At 41.9% G+C, this 19,194-nt stretch overlaps 3 protein-coding genes across 15 annotated transcripts in view; 2 read left to right on the top strand and 1 right to left on the bottom strand.

The window, feature by feature from the left end:
• Positions 1–4,945, top strand: part of mycbp2 (MYC binding protein 2) — a 63,816-nt gene extending 58,871 nt beyond the window's left edge. For all 13 annotated transcript variants that reach the window (XM_085435690.1, XM_085435695.1, XM_085435686.1 and 10 more), the window contains 2 exons: positions 170–335; positions 3,962–4,945. In XM_085435690.1, the coding sequence (XP_085291816.1) occupies positions 170–335; positions 3,962–4,077 (282 nt within the window). In that variant the 3' untranslated portion in view covers positions 4,078–4,945. The remainder of the gene's footprint in view (positions 1–169; positions 336–3,961) is intronic.
• A 1,789-nt stretch (positions 4,946–6,734) lies between these two features.
• Positions 6,735–12,550, top strand: fbxl3a (F-box and leucine-rich repeat protein 3a). Its single transcript, XM_085435698.1, has 5 exons — positions 6,735–7,024; positions 7,785–8,162; positions 8,289–8,411; positions 9,920–10,091; positions 11,234–12,550. Exons 2-5 carry the CDS (start codon positions 7,785–7,787, stop codon positions 11,872–11,874), a joined length of 1,314 nt encoding a protein of 437 aa, XP_085291824.1. The 5' UTR covers positions 6,735–7,024; the 3' UTR covers positions 11,875–12,550.
• Positions 12,551–15,459: 2,909 nt separating this feature from the next.
• On the bottom strand, positions 15,460–19,145 carry cln5 (CLN5 lysosomal BMP synthase). Its single transcript, XM_085435699.1, has 4 exons — positions 18,919–19,145; positions 17,529–17,703; positions 17,059–17,284; positions 15,460–16,576 (listed from the first exon to the last, which is right to left on the bottom strand). The coding sequence occupies exons 1-4, from the start codon at positions 19,020–19,022 to the stop codon at positions 16,089–16,091; spliced, it is 993 nt and encodes a 330-aa protein (XP_085291825.1). The 5' UTR covers positions 19,023–19,145; the 3' UTR covers positions 15,460–16,088.
• Positions 19,146–19,194: the final 49 nt, after the last annotated feature.

Raw genomic sequence — 19,194 nt, 5'->3', positions numbered from 1 at the left:
AGCACTTTAAATGAATAATATGACATCTGTAGAACTAACAGACCTATATGTTGTTAAGTGAATAACAATAAAGAAAGAAAGCCAAACCTTTCCTTAAAAATGGTGCTCATCTGTCCTTGAAGAGCAACATATAAGCCCAGCCCTAATATCTTTTGTGTCCTTTCATCAGATGTGCTCCAAGCATGGAACAGACTTCCTTGAGTATAAATGCCGGTACTGCTGCTCTGTGGCTGTTTTCTTCTGCTTTGGCACCACACACTTCTGTAATGCCTGCCATGATGACTTCCAGAGGATGACCAGCGTCCCCAAAGAGGAACTGCCCCATTGTCCTGCAGGTGCTTAACAATTCCTATGTATTTTGTCATCATGTTATCGGCAATTGGCCACAAATTTGACATTTTGACCGTTGCAGACTTAGCTTTTGGAGCCATTTATGCATTAGACTGTGAAGTTTGTGAAGGCACTTGCAAGTTTGCTTATTAAGGTGAAGCATCCACTTGTTTCAGCATCTGCTTGTCACTCAGAGTATACGTGCCGCCTCCTAAGGCAGGGGTGTCAAACTCAAATACACAGTGGGCCAAAATTCAAAACTGGAACAAGGTCGCGGGCTAACATTAATATTTATTGTAAAAAAAATCTTCCTCCAGATATAAAAATGAATCTTTTCTTATGGACTCAAACAAGTTTTGCTGAAAAACTGAATATGGAACAAGCAAAGCTTAATACTAAACAATATATATATTAGCTGTATAATACCAGTAGGCCAGCTCTAATAATAATTTGGTATGGCTTCGCGGGCCAAATGTAATTAGGCTGCCTGAGTTTGATACCTATGTGCTAAGGGATAACTTTAGTACAATTTTAATGAGTGGGTTATGAAAACAAAACAAAAACAGTTCCTGTTCAGATGGCATGAAAGAGGAACTTGGCAACAAAAACTGTTTATTGTGGCACACTTCTCTTAACATGCAGGTCTGTGTGTTTCCACTTGTATTTGGAGTCAACTTCACGTGTTCATTTGAGAAACTGCAGTAGCCACGGCTTGGCTTAATCTTTAACCCTGGAAGTTGCTACTTAATAACAAATGACTGAAACTTGGTCACCTTGGTTACTGTGTACAGAGCCACTGTCTTTGAGGAGTTTAGATCAGTGAGAGTGTCCGTCTCTTACTCTGAATAATGATCGGCTGTAACCTGATCACACTGCTCGAAAGACGCAGCTGACCTTTTGCTGCTCCTGTGTTTGCATCTCCCATTCCTGTTGTTGCTGTTGTTGTTGTCGTCTACAGTATCTGCAGTTATTACAGATGCTAAAGAACAAAGGAAGGTTTTGTGACAGGCCTATTTGAGAAACATGATGTTCTTACATCTGTATAATCAGAATCAGAATCAGAATACTTTATTGATCCCTGGGGGAAATTATTTTTTGTTACAGTGCTCCATTTTAAACCAACATTAAGACAAGACAGACAATACACTAACTAAGAATAGTACAATATATACATATATATACATATATACATACATACATACATACATACATACATACATACATAAGTCACTCATAAATAAATAGTTGGAAAAGAAACATGTGTAGTTGTAGCAGCAAACAGTGTGTTAAGTGGATGCGTTGTACAGGGAGATGGCCACAGGCAGGAATGATTTCCTGTGTCGTTCAGTGGTGCTTTTCGGTAATCTCAGTCTCTCACTGAACGAGCTCCTGTGACTGACCAGCATGTCATGGAGTGGGTGGGAGGTGTTATCCAACATTGTCTTTATCTTGGACAGCATCCGCCTCTCCGACACCACCTTGAGGGAGTCCAGCTCCATCCCCACAACATTGCTGGCCTTACGGATCAGTTTATTAAGTCTGTTGGCATCTGCGACCCTCAGCCTGCTCCCCCAGCATGCAACAGCATAGAGGATCGCACTGGCCACAACAGACTCATAGAAAATCCTCAGCATTTTCTGGCAGATGTTGAAGGACCTCAGTCGCCTCAAAAAATAGAGACGACTCTGGCCCTTCCTGTAAAGTGCTGTGGTGTTTTTAGCCCAGTCCAGTTTATTGTCAATGTGTACTCCAAGGTATTTATAGTCCTCCACAATGTCAACACTGACCCCCTGGATTGAAACAGGGGTCAAGTGTTTCCTGGTCTTCCTGAAGTCCACGATCAGTTCCTTGGTCTTTGCCACGTTGAGCTGCAGATGATTCTGCTCACACCACGTGACAAAGGAGTCGACCACAGCCCGGTACTCTGTCTCATCATCCCTGCTGATGCATCCAACCACCGCAGAGTCATCAGAAAACTTCTGAAGATGGCAGGTCTCTGTGCAGTGGCTGAAGTCTGTGGTGTAGAGGGTGAAGAGGAAGGGGGAGAGGACAGTCCCCTGTGGTGCCCCTGTGTTGCTGATCACCTTGTCAGACACACACTGTGGGAGACGTACATATTGTGGTCTTCCTGTCAGGTAATCAACAATCCAGGACACCAGAGAAGCATCCACCTGCATCGCTGCTAACTTATCACCCAGGAGGGTCGGCCTGATGGTGTTGAAAGCACTGGAAAAGTCAAAAAACATGACCCTCACAGTGCTCGCCGGCTGGTCCAGATGGGTGTAGACACGATTGAGCAGGTAGATGATGGCGTCCTCTGTTCCGAGACGAGGCTGATAAGCGAACTGAAGGGGATCCAGATGTGGTCTTACTATGGGTCGCAGCTGGTCCAGGATGAGCCTTTCCAGGGTCTTCATGATGTGGGAGGTCAATGCCACGGGCCTGTAATCCTGGGGGCCACTGGGACGAGGCGTCTTTGGTACAGGGACGAGGCATGATGTCTTCCACATCACCGGGACCCTCTGCAGACTCAGACTCAGCATAAACAGTTTATGAAAGACTCCACACAGCTGGGGGGCACAGGTCTTGAGGACAAGGGGACTCACTCCGTCTGGTCCAGCAGACTTGCCTGAGTGAAGTCTCCTCATTTGCATCTCAACCTGGTATTGAGTGAAGGTGATGGGTGGGGGAGGGGTGTCAGGAATCTCACAGGAGGCAACATGTGAAGAGAGAGGCTGGCACAGTGGTGTGGCTCTGGATTCCAGGCTGACTGCAGGTGAGGTTGTGGGGGTGGGAGCAGACACTGTGGTGTCGAATCTATTGAAAAACAGATTCAACTCGTCGGCTCTATTCTCACCTCCCTCAGCTCCCCTGCTGTTGGTTGGCCTGAATCCAGTGATGGTCTTCATGCCCCTCCACACCTCTCTCATGCTGTTCTGCTGGAGTTTCCACTCCAGCTTCCTCCTGTAATTGTCCTTAGCCTCTCTGATCTTGTCCTTTAGTAACACCTGGACCTTCCTCACCTCCTCTTTGTTGCCCCCTCTGAAAGCCCTCTTCTTGTTGTTGAGGAGGGCTTTGATGTCCTTAGTCACCCACGGCTTGTTATTTGGGTAACAATGAACAGTCTGAGCTGGAACAATGGAGTCGGTGCAGAAAGTTATGTAGTCTGTGATACACTCAGTAAGCCCATTGATGTCCTCGGCGTGAGGCTCACAGAGTGTTTCCCAGTCGGTCACCTCGAAACAGCCCTGTAGTTCTGCTAAGGCCTCCTCTGACCACCTCCTGACAGTCCTGGTGGTCACAGGTTCCCTCCTCACAATTGGCACATAGCGGGGGGTGAGGTGAATCAGGTTATGATCTGACCTACCAAGTGGGGGGAGGGAGGAGGAGCTGTATGCATCCTTGACGTTAGCATACAGTAAGTCTAAAGTTTTCTCTCCCCTGGTGGGACAGTCCACATATTGTTTGAATGTTGGTAGTGTATTGTCATAACTCTAGGATGACAAAATATTTTCGACATCCTGTCCTACGCTCCCTGCACCTGCCCAGAGTACAGTAGCTTGATCTCTTTTTGTATTTGCCCACCAGAAGGTTTAATGCTAATGTGTAAACGTTGTCCTCTCTGTCACAGGGCCTAAAGGCAAGCAGCTGGAAGGCACTGAATGCCCTTTGCATGTAGTCCACCCACCAACGGGGGAAGAGTTTGCTCTTGGCTGCGGGGTGTGCAGGAACGCCCACACCTTCTAAACAACAAGACTTTTTCTGAAAACCAGTTTGTCTACTGTGATTTCTGGCTGCTGCTGCTGAAGCTCAGCCGCCAAGTTTGGCTCTTGCATTGCCAAGACTCCTGGACACTGGACCAGGTTTCTGCTCTACGCCGAGAGTCCTCAGGTCTGCTCTTTCACCACCGTCAGTATCCTTGGATCCGCTGCGACCGCGAGCAGTAACTCGTTTGGGTTCAGAGTGACCTGAATGGGTGAGGGGAGGGAAGGAGGGGGACAAAAGAACAATTGAATTAAAAAGAAAAAAAAAAAGAAGAAAAAAATAAATTTCTTGTGACGTGTTTGCATGCGGCCGTTGTATTCCCTCGGCTTCTATAGACGTTGCACACCTCCTGATCACTCAAGTGTAACAATACAAGTTTAAACATTGAATATGAATTAATTTGCATATAGACAACTGTGGATCAGCGTGGGTCTGAAAAAAAGTTGAAAAAAAGAAAATATGGAGCAGGCCGTGTTTCCAGCTTCCTAACTATAAATTTAAAATATTGTTGTATGTAAACTTTTTCGTAAACTTGTACAGTATTCTCCGCTGTCAAGTGCATCATGGGTTGACAGAAGAAGAAACAAAGGAGTTGAGTTGATGGATAAGACTGTTAAGAACATTATGTTTGGGAGGAAAATAGTGTACGATTTATCTAATCTTGTATATAATGATACTATTCAAAAATAGCTGTATTCCGAAGTTGCTACTCTTCACTTCAGTTTTGTTTGATATTCTGGGTTATGTTTTGAGCCAGAACTTTTAATGAAGTGCAATACTGGGTGTGCCTCCTATTTTGCAGCTGTTTAACCTATGGAATGTATGTCAATAAAGCCACTGTACATTTTTATACAGTAGACAGTCGTAATTTCCCCCCCTCTTCTAAATGTCACATCTCTTCTGTTGTCTGGAAATGAGAAGATGGATCCTGGCGGCTGCAGTGAACGATGGTGGATGTAAATCCTGGTTGTAATTTAAAAAAAAAAAAAAAAAAAAGAAAGGATAAATTTATATTAAGACATGAAAAACCCCTCTCACAGTATGACTGACTACAGCTGGATGATTTGAGGGTGCCAGTCTTCACACCAAATAAAATATTGCACCTGTAATGCTTTTCCCTATTAGGAGGCAGGGGTAATGGGAGGGAGAGGGGAGGTCAGGGGGGTGGAGTATGGAAACAAAGCAGCTGCTGTTTAAATTTAAAAAAAAAAAAAAAAAAAAAAAGCTTCATACTTGTGAATCTGCTCTGTAATATCTGTGGTGGATGGAGTCAAATGGTAATAAACCAGGTTCTTTGTTTTCGCAAAGTAAACACCGTGTCATCCATTAATGAGTGGTCACATTTCTGTATTCACGACTCAGAGGAAAAGCTAAAACATCGGTGCAAATGAAGAGAGGGGAAACTGTAAAAGAATGAGTTATCCTATCATAGAGTCAAAATGTTAGGTTTGTCATACTGACTATAATAGTGTGACGGTTGAAAGATTTAGTCTTTGAGCAGCATTAAATAACACACCTTTAATGCATTTCAAAAGGTTTAGCTGTGTGTTTCCAGATTTGCACCATAAGTGCTGAATTCACATTAACTAATGAAGCACACTAACTTTTTCTTATTTTATCCTGTTGAAGTTTCTTGGGCACATGTGCAGTAAAAAGGTGCATGTAAGTCTGTGCACTGCTGGAAGATGAGTAAGAGACTGGCACCATGCATAGGTTGCAGGTCTGTTGCAGAGCCCCTCTCAGTATGGCGTCCCTGGTGTTTATTGCTGACAGGAGTAGCAGGATGAATTCTACTGTGTGCAGGGCTGTACTCTGACCAGACTGGAACTTTTCTTTGGTCTTCCTCTTTTCCTCCTGTCTGGCAGCTCCATTTTCAACCTCCTTTGTCCAATATATCCACTCTCCAAGAAGGAATTGTGGATATATTGCTTCACTACACGTCTCCAGCTGAGCTGTCCCTCTGACATACTCATTTCTAATGAAGTGAAAATCTAAGCGTCTCTTTCACCTCAACCTCCTTTTTGTTAATACCAGCAAGTCCAAACCATCTTGTAAACATTCCCTTTGCAGTTATCCGCCCTCTCTCTTCTTCACCTCTTTTGTGCACTGGCCATTGCTTTGGATGGTTGTACACAGTCATTTAAAATCCTCTTCTTGCTAGCTCCACTGTTTCTCCTCTCCCTCTTATTAACACACATGCAATCTGTAGTCTTCTACTAGCTTTCACCCCCTCTTCCCTCCAGAGCATACCTCCACCTCAGGGCTATCTTCCACCTGTTCCCTAAACATCAGTCTCTGGTTAACCTATCACCATTGCCAACAAGAAGGGGGTCAGAGCAGACCCCTGATTTAATCCCACCTCACCACTTTGTCACTATCATCGTGCATTTTAGATGGATTTTGTTATTTTAGTTGTAGTTTGTCTCCCTCTCTGTCTCTGGAACAGTATTACTGTATTCAAAAACATAATCTTCTCAAACAAGCAGTATTATATTTTGTTGCTCTCTAGAAATAATCATTGCGTTATGAAGGCTCCCAACAGGAAAAAAAAACACGCTGTATGCGATTTTATTTTATTAGGATTCGGGTGAGTTATCACTCAAACGGAGACGATCTTTACCAACAGCCATTTTGCATTATGTATCCCATAATGCACCGCTGCTGTCACGACAACATTTCGCCATTTCGGGTTTGGCGGACGCTCTGTAACTCCCGCGAAGGAATTAGGTCAGCCGAGCGGAGGTGTTTCTTCACTGAAAACATTTCTCGCTCGTTCTCGTTTTCCCGACGGCTCTCTTATCGTGCTCCGATGCGTGTTACCTGGCTGCTGCTGATGAACTTTACCAGCGTCGGCCCGGGCTGAAGAGTCGAGTCAGTTGTCGGATTTTCTAGCTAACAGCTAGCAAGCTAGCTGTGTGTAAACAACAAGGTAAGAGTCACTAGTAAATAAATAATGAATGTTTATAGACTTGGTATGAATGACCAGTGAGTACAGTGGGGTTTGGTATATTTGCAGCGAATCAAGTGAATTTGCAGCACCAGTTAACTAAGTCGCTCTGTTAGCTTGTAACACACTTTTACGTTAATAAATAAGCAATCGTTAACTTGGTTAGCGGTTGCATTTACTCCCCTGTTAGCTTGCTAACTTTACGAGCCACTTTATTGCATTTGTGTGCGTTCATTGTAACTATAGCACTGACAAGCTCAATAACGTTTGTTTATTTTTTCCTAAGTAAGGTTGTGTGGCTGTAACGTCACCTCAGTCACGTTTCCTCTGAAATACGCAGTGTCACATGCGGTGCAACTTTGGTGTGAGCGTTAACGAGCGGTATAAATCCAACAGTTAAAGGCTTTAATTGTACTTTGGAAAAATGATGATTATTCAGAGAAACACAAACATGAGGGGATGAAAACAGACAGATTTTTTTTAAAAAGCTGGAATGTCTGCAGACCCACCATCTGCACAATATGGTAGCTGCTAGGAATGTTTTAATTATTTTGCGGAGTGCGTCAGAGTGATAAACATGCACATTTAATCTGCACCTGTTAGTGCAGGGACAGCAGGGCTGCAGCTAGAGCTTATTGATTCGTGACGTCCTTGATTAGACACCTTTCAGAAGATTGGCACACGTTTCTAAAGTAATGGGCATGTGTAGATTTATTAATCAGTGCATTTTATTTTGTAAAAGATGAAACGGATGAAAGGAGGAGAGGAGGGAAGCGATGACTCCTCCTGTGAGAGTCCAGCGGAGGTTTGCAAGAAGGTGCGAAATCAGTTGAGCGAGGATTCGGAGCCACATGTTGCTGAGTCGCTGGACTGTAACTGGGCACGGCTGCCTCAAGAGCTCCTGCTGCATATCTTCCAGTACCTGCCACTGCTGGACCGGGCTTATGCCTCCCAGGTGTGCCGTGGGTGGAACCAAGCCTTCCACATGCCTGAGCTGTGGAGATGCTTTGAGTTTGAGCTCAACCAGCCAGCCAGCTCTTATCTAAAAGCCACACATCCAGATCTTATTAAGCAGATCATAAAGAGGCACTCCAATCACCTGCAGTATGTCAGCTTCAAGGTAAAAATGTCTGTGTAACTGCGTGTGCCCTCATTCTGGGTTCAAACGTTCATAAGCAGCTTCTGTTTAAAAATGTTTCTTGGATGTTTTTCGAGTGATATGCAATCTTTTCCTTGTTCTTATCAGGTTGACAGTAGTATGGAGTCTGCAGAGGCAGCTTGTGACATTCTTTCACAGTTGGTGAACTGCTCACTGAAGACCTTGGGCCTCATCTCTACAGCCAGGCCCAGTTTCATGGAGGTTCCAAAGGTATAATTAACACAATCACGAGGAGTCTGGGTCTTTACAGTGTCCTGCTCTTTAGATTTGTAAGCAAAATCAAAGGAATTCTTGTTTTAGTGTACATCCCCTCTTATCCACAGTCTCATCTTATCTGAGATTGGGTCTGAAAAGCAGCATTCTTATGCATGGCAAATGACACTTTTATTATCAGTCCCACATTTTCAAAAGGACACAGGACTTTCTTTATTTACATATCATGAGCTCTATTCCTTGAACCAGGTTTCATGGAATCTAGATGTCATTGAGCAAACTAGGCTAAGGGCTGGACATTTCTTTTTTTGGTGTGTTTGTTTTATCAAGGATTGGAACCTGCTGCACGTTCTGCTATGTGTAGAAACTGACACACCCACTGTCGTCACAGTTCACATTTTAAAACCTTTGAGCTCCTGAGCCAGTTTTTAACAATCTTAGTTGAATTCTTTTGAATATTTCAAAATCAAGTTTAAGAACTTTTAGGTTAATTAAAGTAGAAAAAAATCACTTGTTTATGAACTCTTGAGATCTTTGTGACATTCAAAAGCTGTTTAAGAACCTGTGATGACGTCATAGAACTTGAAACGTGCAAACGGCCTCACTCGTTCACCAGGGTGTGCTCCTTTTAGCTTCTGTTTTAAAGACAGCATAAGCCTCTCACAGCCTGTGCTGCTTTTTGTGTGACTGTGGATAAATATTAGAGGACGTGTTGTTCTTGGATTATCTCACAATGCGGTGCTAGTTGCCAAGTTGCGAAAACACCTTTTGGCATAATAAAATCTTCTCAAAATTGCCATTATTACTCACATTCTGTCAGAGGGGACATTTGTTTGAAGCATTTGAACCAAAAGAAAGCTGAATGCAAAAAAACAAAGACTTGTTTTTTCCACATTTTGGAAAATAATAACATATTACATCATTTTCATCATAAATACTTTTTTGCTATTATAATATGTACCATAAAGTCAAATAGACACCCTTCCAATGCTTTGCACAAAAAGGTTTCCCCATTTCCTTGTCCTTAGTTTGTAATACAGATGTATGCAGTCTAGCTGTCTGCAGCACCAAAGCTTAAGATTAATTCAGAGGTCCACCCATGCAGTAGACACAAATGAACACACCCTCGCATTTCTTTATTTCAAATTTGTTTACCTTGTCTACAGATTAAATCTACAAATTAAATTTGTATGTAATCTTAACCCACTAATTGTGATTACATTAGGGTTTCTTACTGTACTCAGATTGCAGATTGTGTTTGTATTGTTATATGTAGCAGATTCCCAAGTTTAAGGTTGTCTCAGTAATTACAAATAGTGGTGTGTGAGCCATGACAGAGGTCTGCCTGACGTACCAGGCCCACCAAAAAACTGTATGTTAGTGGGACAGATTATGTTTGGGTAAAAGATCATTCCAGACACAGTTGATTAAATCTGGCATTTCGAAGGCGTCAGTCAGGTTTAAAGATCGTTACAATTCAATGTGTCATGTTTGTCCTTCCACAGTCTCACTTCATCTCCGCCCTGACCGTGGTGTTCGTCAACTCCAAATCGTTGTCTTCGCTGAAGATTGACGACACGCCAGTTGATGATCCATCTCTGAAGGTGCTGGTGGCCAACAACAGCGACACCCTGAAACTGCTGAAAATGAGCAGCTGCCCTCACGTCTCTCCTGCAGGTACAGTCTAAGTGCATGTGTTTTTATTTATTTTCTACTTCCAGCATGAATGGAAAATGAGTATAGCGCTGTGCAAAAGTCTTGAGCCACCACTCATTGCTTTTTTTTTTTTTTTTTTTTTTTTTTTTTTGCTTAAAAAAAGAGAGACAGAATTTGGGTGTCAATGGGGGGGCATTATCAGTAGTTCGTCAGACCTTCTGAAGGTCTTTTCAAAGTTTTTCTTCAGACATTGGCTGCTTTACAGTCCTTGTACCTGAACATTTTCCAAGTAATGTTTTTGTTTATAACATTGACCTATGAATCATCTCAAGCATAAAAAGGCGCCTAACTCAAAGGATGACTATATCTTGTGTACATAACATGCCTGGATAGAAAAACCATCAATCATTGATTGGCCTTCTCAGCTGTTGAAACACATCTTTACATAGTGTTCTGTTGAGATGATCCCACAGCATTAAAGGCAGCCGACATCCAAACATAACAATTAGCATGTCCTTCGAGAATCCTGGATAACTATTGCTGAAGGCTACTTCAGTAAAGTTTGCATAACAGAGTTCAGGCTGTGTTGAAGAATAAAAGCGATCATACCAAAGTTGATCACCTTTATTGTTGCACAGACTCTGTATTTGCCTTATGCGTGGCGTTTCCACTTATGCGTCAATGTTTGAATAAACTGCTGCACATATTTTACATTTTTGAGGAACGTATAAAAAAACGAGAGGTGGCTCAAGACTTGTATACTTTACGCTGTATTGATTGAAAAATCACACAGAACTTGATTCAGAGAGATAAATTGTTTAGGTTTTGACATAACTGATGAGTTGATAGCTGAACTTTATTTCTTTATTTAAAAAAACCTGAGAAGAGTCAAAACTATATGTCTGTAAAACTGGTAGTGGGAAACTAACTTTTAACCTCAACGACTCAGTAGATTTAGACCATCCTTCAATTTGTAGGTCTGATGAGGGACCATCTGAGATTATATGAGAGAAATCCCCTTTTCCTGAAATTCTGAGCTAATATGATTGCTGATTAAACTGCAACTTGTCAGGGGGATGCAGTCAACCTGTTCTTTGATTGAAAGTGAAAACACGATTTGAGAATTGGTCGCATTAATTGAAACGATCTGCCTGTGCTTTTAGGAATCCTGTGTGTGGCAGACCAGTGTCACGGGCTCCGAGAGCTAGCGCTAAACTACCACCTCCTGAGTGATGAACTCCTGCTGGCGCTCTCCTCTGAGAAGCACGTCCACCTGGAACACTTGCGAATTGATGTGGTGAGCGAAAACCCCGGGCAGCACTTCCACACCATCAAGAAGAGCAGCTGGGACGCTATGATGCGGCACTCGCCCAAATTTAACCTGGTCATGTACTTCTTCCTCTATGAGGACGAGTTCGGGCCCTTCTTTAATGAGGAAATCCCGGTCACACACCTTTACTTCGGGCGCTCAGTGAGCAAAGAGGTCCTGGGCCGAGTGGGCCTCCACTGCCCTCGTTTGGTGGAGCTGGTCGTGTGCGCCAATGGCCTGCGTCCTCTGGATGAGGAGCTGATCCGTATCGCCAAACACTGCACCCAGCTGTCAGCCATCGGCCTGGGTGAGTGCGAAGTGTCCTGCAGCGCGTTTGTGGAGTTCGTTAAAATGTGCGGCCGCCGACTGTCCCAGCTGTCCATCATGGAGGAGGTACTGATTCCAGATCACAAATACTCCCTGGATGAGATTCACTGGGAGGTGTCGAAGCACCTGGGCCGGGTCTGGTTCCCTGACATGATGCCGACCTGGTAGAGAGTGAAGCCTGTGCTCAGAGTTCAGTATGTCGGGTTTGTGGTGCGGAACAATCATTGCCTCCATGTTGCATTGAAAAGCCTCAGCTGGGAAGCTCGATGACAGCATGGAGAGCATGAACTTGCTGAACTCTCGTTAGCAGTGCAGGGATGTAATGTGGGACTCGACACTCCATGATAATGTGATACATTATCATGGAAATGCCACAGAATTCCTGCTCGGCTTAATCCGTAGATGGAATTCAGCAAGCTGGCTTCGACCCACAGAAGAGGAAATTTAACTAAAAAGCAATGTTTTTATAACTGCAAATGGAGTTATATGTACATTATAGGCTGGGTATGATAATCTGTGTTGTGAGAGGGATGTGTGAGTATGTGCATTTATGTGTGAACGTGCGGGTGGGTGTTTACATGTTTTCCAACATTGAGCAGTAAATTGGGACAATTAGGTGCACAATAGCATGTTGTTACGCTACCACTTGGCCTACATAAATCCGGTGTGAGATAGCAGCTCTGCACTCTGCAATACAATATGGCATTGACCGCATGGTTGTCTGTACATAGGATGTGACAGAAGGTGTATTTGTCATGTGTGGCTGAATTTTGCAGAAGAGTAGCTGGGTCCTACACCTCATTTTAACCTAATTTAAAGAACAGTGGTTGTGTTGTTTGTCCTCCTCTCAAAGTTATATTTTGAGGAGGTTTTTTTTTTTTTCTCCCCCTGCATCAAACACAAATTGGCCTGACAAATGATTTTATCTATTTTGGAAAAAGGTTTATGTACAGTTTTAGATTTCTTAAGCACCTTAGATGAATACCAAATGAGATGGAATACACCTGGTCCTTGAGACCAAATATGGTGATTATTTATACTGTACTGGGGCTTTGTTGAGTCAAATCCCCAAGTGCTGCATATTAAAGTTGTAAAGCTCTAATTAAAACAATCAAATAATTCTATGTAAATAGTGCACAGAAATGTCTGAATTTGGAGGGTAGAGATCAGCGGTCTCAGTTCTTCACGCTCAGATTAATTTGTAATGATTCAGTAGACTAGTCTGTATAGCTGTTGGCTTACAGTGCATGCTGGAAATGCAAATCCAACCCATTTGTTTCTCAGATGCATTAAAATGAAAATATTTTTTATGTAGGTTTCATTTGTATCTTCTGCTATTTGCCTGTTCAAGCTCTAAACCCTGGTTCTCTGTTGTGGATATCTGCCCTTCCAATTAGTCCACATTTGTTTCTTCATCATGCTATCTTGTATACATGAGAGGAAGCAGTATTCACCCATTATAAACACTGTCTGCAGATTTTTCTTGTGTTCCAAACATCCATTCATTTCAGTCAAGAGGTTTGGCAAGTCAGATGAGTGAAACAGTTTTGTTTTTTTCCTTTAAGAAGGAAGTCAAATGCATCTGTATATAAAAACGCTGTGTGTTTGATTAATATGAGTAGAAATGTATTTCTTTATTTCACCCTCTGTCAGGGTTTGAAGTTTCCTTAACTGGTGGCTTGTCTTTTATAAAACCAGAGTGCAAGTTATCCTTTACTAGAAGGATCTTTTTCATACTATAGCCACTAGAGAAGTTAAAAACTGTGTAATTGATTAATAGGGATTATGCTTTTTTTTTTAATGAATTTCAGTTTTTCAGTTAAACAAAAGCAACCAGCAGTGGTATTTTTCTTTGTTTAGCTGGGTTTAGCTTCCACCTATTGTCGCTGTGGTTTTGTTGGATACAGGTGGTCCTAATGTTTTGAGTCCACTACCACAAACTCGATCCTTGGAGGGATTTTATTACTTCCTTTAATGTAGTGGAAAAAGACCCTGTTTTGTATGTGCGTTTTTAACAAAACACACACAAAAACAGTTGCCTTGAAGTGTTTTATATTTCAAGGTAAAACTATAGTAATAGAGAGAAAACCCCAACAATTACATGACGCCCTATGAGCGAGCACTTGGTAACAGTGAGAATGAAAAACTCCCTTTTAACAGGAAGAAATCTCGTGCAGAACCAGGCTCAGGGAGGGGCGGCCATCTGCCACACAACTGCTTGGGGTAATGGGAGGAAGATGGAGAAAGAGTATGCATTTATGGCGTATACATATTAAATATTTAAAGGTTTTTGGTAGTGGACAAACCTTATGCAGCACTACATGTCAATAAAAATGTAGTTTATTTCTGCCAGATTTCATTCCTTTTTACTCAAGTTTTATTTCATATACAATAACTGAGAGACTTGTTGCAAGAGGTGCTTCTTAGTATTATTGAATGAATATAGCCTCTTCACAGTATTTGTTTCTCATCACTGAAGAAGTGGATATCTTTGCTCATGTACATTAGCATCTGAAGGGTACAGTAACACATCTCCTGGTTATTTTATTTGAAAATGTGTGCAGTGCATTAAACAGTGGCCCTAACGTGAAGCCTGTTTTCACTGAGAGCTTGTCTGTATTTGCTTTTATTGGACTATTCGGCTGGGAAAAAAATGCTTCACATGGTAAATGCTGACCGAGAGAGCATTATTTAAATTTTGTCACGAATATGATTGTCATAATTATTATTTGAACTTTATTTGGGAGTTAACAGGTGTTAAACACTCTCCTCTAGTTTTGCTTCTGTATGACAAAAGCTTTGTCTGCTTTGCTTTACTGGTCACCTGTCTTGAAATTAAAATTGTTTTGGACATGTGATCTCACACTGTAATAAAAATTTGTGAATGTACTCTGTGCAACTTTCATGTAATTATTTTTCTTTATTAACACACGTAGTTAAACTCCATAAAAGGACTCCGTTATAAAAATGGGATGCATTTGAGATGAGAAGATGTATGAGCAGTTTTCTTAAATTATTATTTCTTAAATAACAAGAAGAAATGAAGTAAAGGGGTGGGGTTGTACATGCATCTTTTATTTATCAAGAAGTCTCTTTTTCGTCATCATGTCCAAAAATAACAGGAAAATGCAGATTTCTGTCAAATAAGCTAACCCAGAAGCCCTGCTTTTACTGTGTGTGGACTGATCGCACTTAAACATGTAGTCAACCCACAAACGCCACTTCTCGGCCAGGAAAAGTCCTGCTAAATGTTTCCGAACATTTAAACACTGGAAAGTCCAGAAGTGCTGTTTTTTTTTTGTTGTTTTTTTTTTTTTAAACTGGTATTACAAACACAGAATGTTATGAAGCAGGAAATGCACTCAGCAGATCTGTACATAATGCTCCTTGGTGAGAAATACTGAATTGAAATCTATTTTCTCTTGAAGAAAGTGAGGTTTTATCCTTTATGATTGAAACCTTTCGAACAGCTACAGTTGTGTGGAAACTTTTCACAGGACTCAGGTCCTCCAAAAAACTAAGTACACCCTGAATGCTTCCATAGGAATTAAGTAGCAGCTAGGTGATGCTAATCAAATGCACTTGATTAACTGATTAACATCAGCAAGTGTGAGCAGCTCTTCTTTCTAAAAAGAATATGACAGCATGACTTAGCTTTGCAAAGTTGCATCAGAACAAACCACAGGAGTTCTGCAACAATGTCCTTTGGACAGATAAGACCAAAGCGGCCATAATGCACAGCACCGCCACCGTGTTATCAGCATAAATCTTTCATACCAGCTGTCAAGCACGGTGGTGGAGGGGTGATGATTTGGGCTTGTTTTGCAGCCACAGTACCTGAGGACCTTGCAGTCATTGAGCCAACCATGTACTCTGTATACTAAAGTATTCTAGTGACAAATGTGAGGCCATCTGACTAGAATATAAGCTAAAGCTTGGCTGAAATTGCATACTCCAAGTGGACAGAGATCTCAAGCACAGCAGCAAGTCTACAACGAAATAGCTGAATTTTTGTTGTTGTTGTTGTTATTATGACCGAGCCACAGTTCAGACATCAAGCTGATTAAAAGGCTACGCAGGACCTTAGGAAGGTTGTGCACTGATGAATAATGTAATGATGCAGTAATGTAACGTATATGTAAGTCATATAGAAAACAATGACTAGTTACTTCTGCAAGCCACTGAATCGTGGGGTGTATTTAGCTTTTGAAGGACTTCATAGTCACGTGACAACTTAGTTGAAACGTTTTTTCTTGCCTGCCATTTCCAAATAGAAGAAAAAAATTAACCATTCATTGAAGTTTATGTTAATATTGTTGTCATTAGCCTTTCAGCTAATACTATTTACCAATAAAATAAAAAATTAGTAGTCAAATGGGATTTTAAGGCAAAGGCACTTCTTCATATGTAATCCGCACATATGGAGGTTTCATTGGCAGATGCCAGTACTCAAAGTTGTAGTAGAGGTAGAAGCTCCTTTCCAACACGACCGTCTCAAAAGCCTCCAGCAGACTGATCATGGCATCTGCAAATGTCTGGTGTGGCCTAAATGTGTGGTAAAATTTACGGATGTCCAATGCCAGATTTTTCAGAGCAGGCTGTCCGAAAATGGCGCTGTCATTGCCGAGGTACGTGGGCTCTCCGCTGTACAGGTAGATCTTGGTGTAGTTGGTCTGTGATCGGCTGGATAGTTTGGCTCCCAGCTCTGTAAGCTTCCTGTATGTGCGGTGGACAAACTGGGAACAGTCATAGGATTCGAACCACACCGTGGCGTTGGGGCTGGGGTCAGACCGAACTGCCCACGTCTCGTAGTAGATCCCAGTCTCGTTGTCCTCCTGCACCCAGCGGGCCATGTCGTTGAACTGCTGCCCTGGAGAATTAAAGAAAAACATGTTAATACCAGAAAAAAAAATGGGTGTGAAGCAGAAAGTCCAAGAAGACAAGAGTGTAAAAAACATTTTATATGTTCGAGGCATTTAGTTCTTGGATGTGCTCTAGCTCTCCCTGGACAAGACAAGCTATCAGTCACAAAACCAGAACTGCCTGTTTTGGGTTTTGGAAGCTATCCAGGGCCTCCTGAAGCCAGTGAAACAGTCAATGCAGAATTTCTGTTTCAACATGCTGTCTTTCTACAGTTTTCATGATTACCAAGTACCCTGGATGTGTATCTGACTCAATACAAAGTACAAATTTTGTAGTTTTACAACTACAAAAGCAAAATAAGCTGTTTCAGGGTCATGCTCTGCAGGATATATTTGTAGTAAAATCCACATTATCACCAGTCATATCCACTGATGATGTAACATATCTAGTTTTATCTCGGCTTCTCTGTGCACAGATGTCAAGTCTTACCTGTGATTACTCCAATTTTCTCTAAGGTGCCATTCCGTGACCAGTGTAAATCATCAATGCCTTCAAAGAAGCAGGCAGCTCCCTGGTTGCACCAGAAAGGTGCGTACATGTCTTGTCTGAGGTGAGGAAAAGTGCAGTTGCCCAGCTGAAACAGCTCGTACCACTCCATGGTGTAGTTGGTTCCTGTCTCTGCACTGCTGAAACCAACAGCATCATGCATGATGTGCTGTAAAGAGAACAGAAACATACTCTGGTTTTATGTATGTGTGTGTGTTTCTATGAATAATGTAGCTGCAGCTTCACTTCTGTTTTAACAGAGGGAGTATTTTTATTAGCCAGAACACAGCGGCCCCTTCACTTCTGTTTTAGAGAATAAAATATTAAATACGAAAAGAACAATGTGCCCTGGTGCTTTTTGCTTTATCCCTGACTTGTAAAAAGACATTTCAGAATTCAAATTACACACTTACAAACTTTCCCAGCAAACTTCCATACTTGAATTCCCACACTGGAGTCTGCAGCCGATACACCGAGATGGTGTCGCTGTCTCTCATGTAGGGAATCCGTCCATCTGGGTCTCCGGTGGGGCAGAACGGATAGAGAGCTTGACAGTAAGAGTCCACATCAGGCCGACGATCGAAACGCCTGTGGGTGACATGAGACACGTCAGATGGTTGGTCAAGGTTAAAGTCACTGCGAGCCCAAAGCTACTTCATGTTGCTCTACAAAAATGAGCATATTATCCTAAATAATGTTATTTAGGATAATATTTCAACTCAAATATGAACTAGCTGTGACACTGTTTTAATTTATACTAAAATGTAAATAAAATTATGTTATAATTTGCAAACCTCAAAAAAAATGTATTCACAATACAACTTAGAAAATATATCAGACGTTGTAACTGACAAGACTGTACCAATTTAGGAAAAAAAATTGGGATGGGGGCAACAAAAGGCTGGAAAAATAGGTTAACAGCTGGAAGAACATTTCGCAGCTAATTAGGTTAAATGGCAACAAGTCAGTAACATAATCGGGTCAAAAAGAGCTTCTTAGAGAAAAGTAAAGACGGGGAAAGGTTCACCAATCCCCAAAACAAGGCGTCTACAAATTGGGAACATTTTCAGAATAATGTTCCTTAGTGTAAATTCAAACTTTCAATCAACAACACACAATATCATCCAAAGATTTGGAGAATCTGGAGAAATCTCTGTGCACAAACACCAAGGTCAAAACTCAATACTGAAGCACTGCATTAAAAACAGGCATGATTCTTTCATGGAAATCACTGCACGGGCTCAGGAACACTTCCAGAAATGCATGTCTGTATCACCATACCATCCACAAATGCAGGTTAAAGTGTAGAAACAGCCAGAAATGCAGCAAAAATTTCTGGCACATCCACTTTAGATGAACTGCTGCCTGCTGATGACAGAAGGTCACAGAGCCATTACATACATTTTTGTGGCGCGTTTTTGGAAATGTATGAAACCCACTCCACTAATTCTGCTGCACAACTGAGATACTCCAAATTCCAACATTTTTAAGTCACGTGAACGTACCACGAATACTTCCTCGGGTTGCTGTCTAAAACAAGGCTTTATTGGGACAACAAGAACACACAAAATCACAAAATGTCTTCTTAACATGTCAGTGAACGTGTAACATCGGAACAGACACGCTTTCTAGGAAAAAAAACATAAAAGTTGCGAACTTTGTACTGATCAAAACGGACTAAGCGACCATTCGTAATTGAAAACGAGGTTTATTTGATCGTCTTTTCCAGTTTTCTTCATTATCTGTCACATGATTTAACGCTAAAGAGCGGAGTGAACGTGGAAAGGTGTGCGGTCTTTATACCTGTAGGGTACGGGCCACTTCTGCTGTCCATTAATCCTGAACTGAGCGACGACGTGCAGAAAGAGGAGCAGTTTGAATCCCAGAACGACCTCCGTGTAAAACATGTCAAGGCCGTAAAAAAACAGCAGTTACGAAGAGGACTATCTTCCCATGACTCACCGCCTCTAACTTCCTCATTACAGATCACATGGTTTTGTTGATGATACCAAATCACATGACCACACCAGACAAGAATATGGGGCGCCGTTTGTAAACTGAAACACGCTGAAATTAATG

This window comes from Copadichromis virginalis, linkage group LG16 (assembly GCF_057382275.1).
Source record: "Copadichromis virginalis isolate Kocher_CV1m ecotype Utaka linkage group LG16, C_Virginalis_male_GT1.1, whole genome shotgun sequence".
NCBI classification, from domain to species: Eukaryota; Metazoa; Chordata; class Actinopteri; order Cichliformes; family Cichlidae; genus Copadichromis; species Copadichromis virginalis.
Note: the sequence above shows the minus strand (reverse complement) of the source record. Positions and strands in the feature narration are given on the sequence as shown.

Excerpts from the sequence above, each read along its gene's own strand:
- fbxl3a (XM_085435698.1), top strand. The coding sequence starts at position 7,785 with ATGAAACGGATGAAAGGAGGAGAGGAGGGAAGCGATGACTCCTCCTGT. Across the intron at positions 8,163-8,288 it reads TGCAGTATGTCAGCTTCAAG|GTTGACAGTAGTATGGAGTC; the intron begins GTAAAAATGTCT and ends TGTTCTTATCAG. Across the intron at positions 10,092-11,233 it reads CCCTCACGTCTCTCCTGCAG|GAATCCTGTGTGTGGCAGAC; the intron begins GTACAGTCTAAG and ends CTGTGCTTTTAG.
- cln5 (XM_085435699.1), bottom strand. The coding sequence starts at position 19,022 with ATGTTTTACACGGAGGTCGTTCTGGGATTCAAACTGCTCCTCTTTCTG. Across the intron at positions 17,704-18,918 it reads AAGTGGCCCGTACCCTACAG|GCGTTTCGATCGTCGGCCTG; the intron begins GTATAAAGACCG and ends TGTCACCCACAG. Across the intron at positions 17,285-17,528 it reads GAAGTTTGCTGGGAAAGTTT|CACATCATGCATGATGCTGT; the intron begins GTAAGTGTGTAA and ends TTCTCTTTACAG.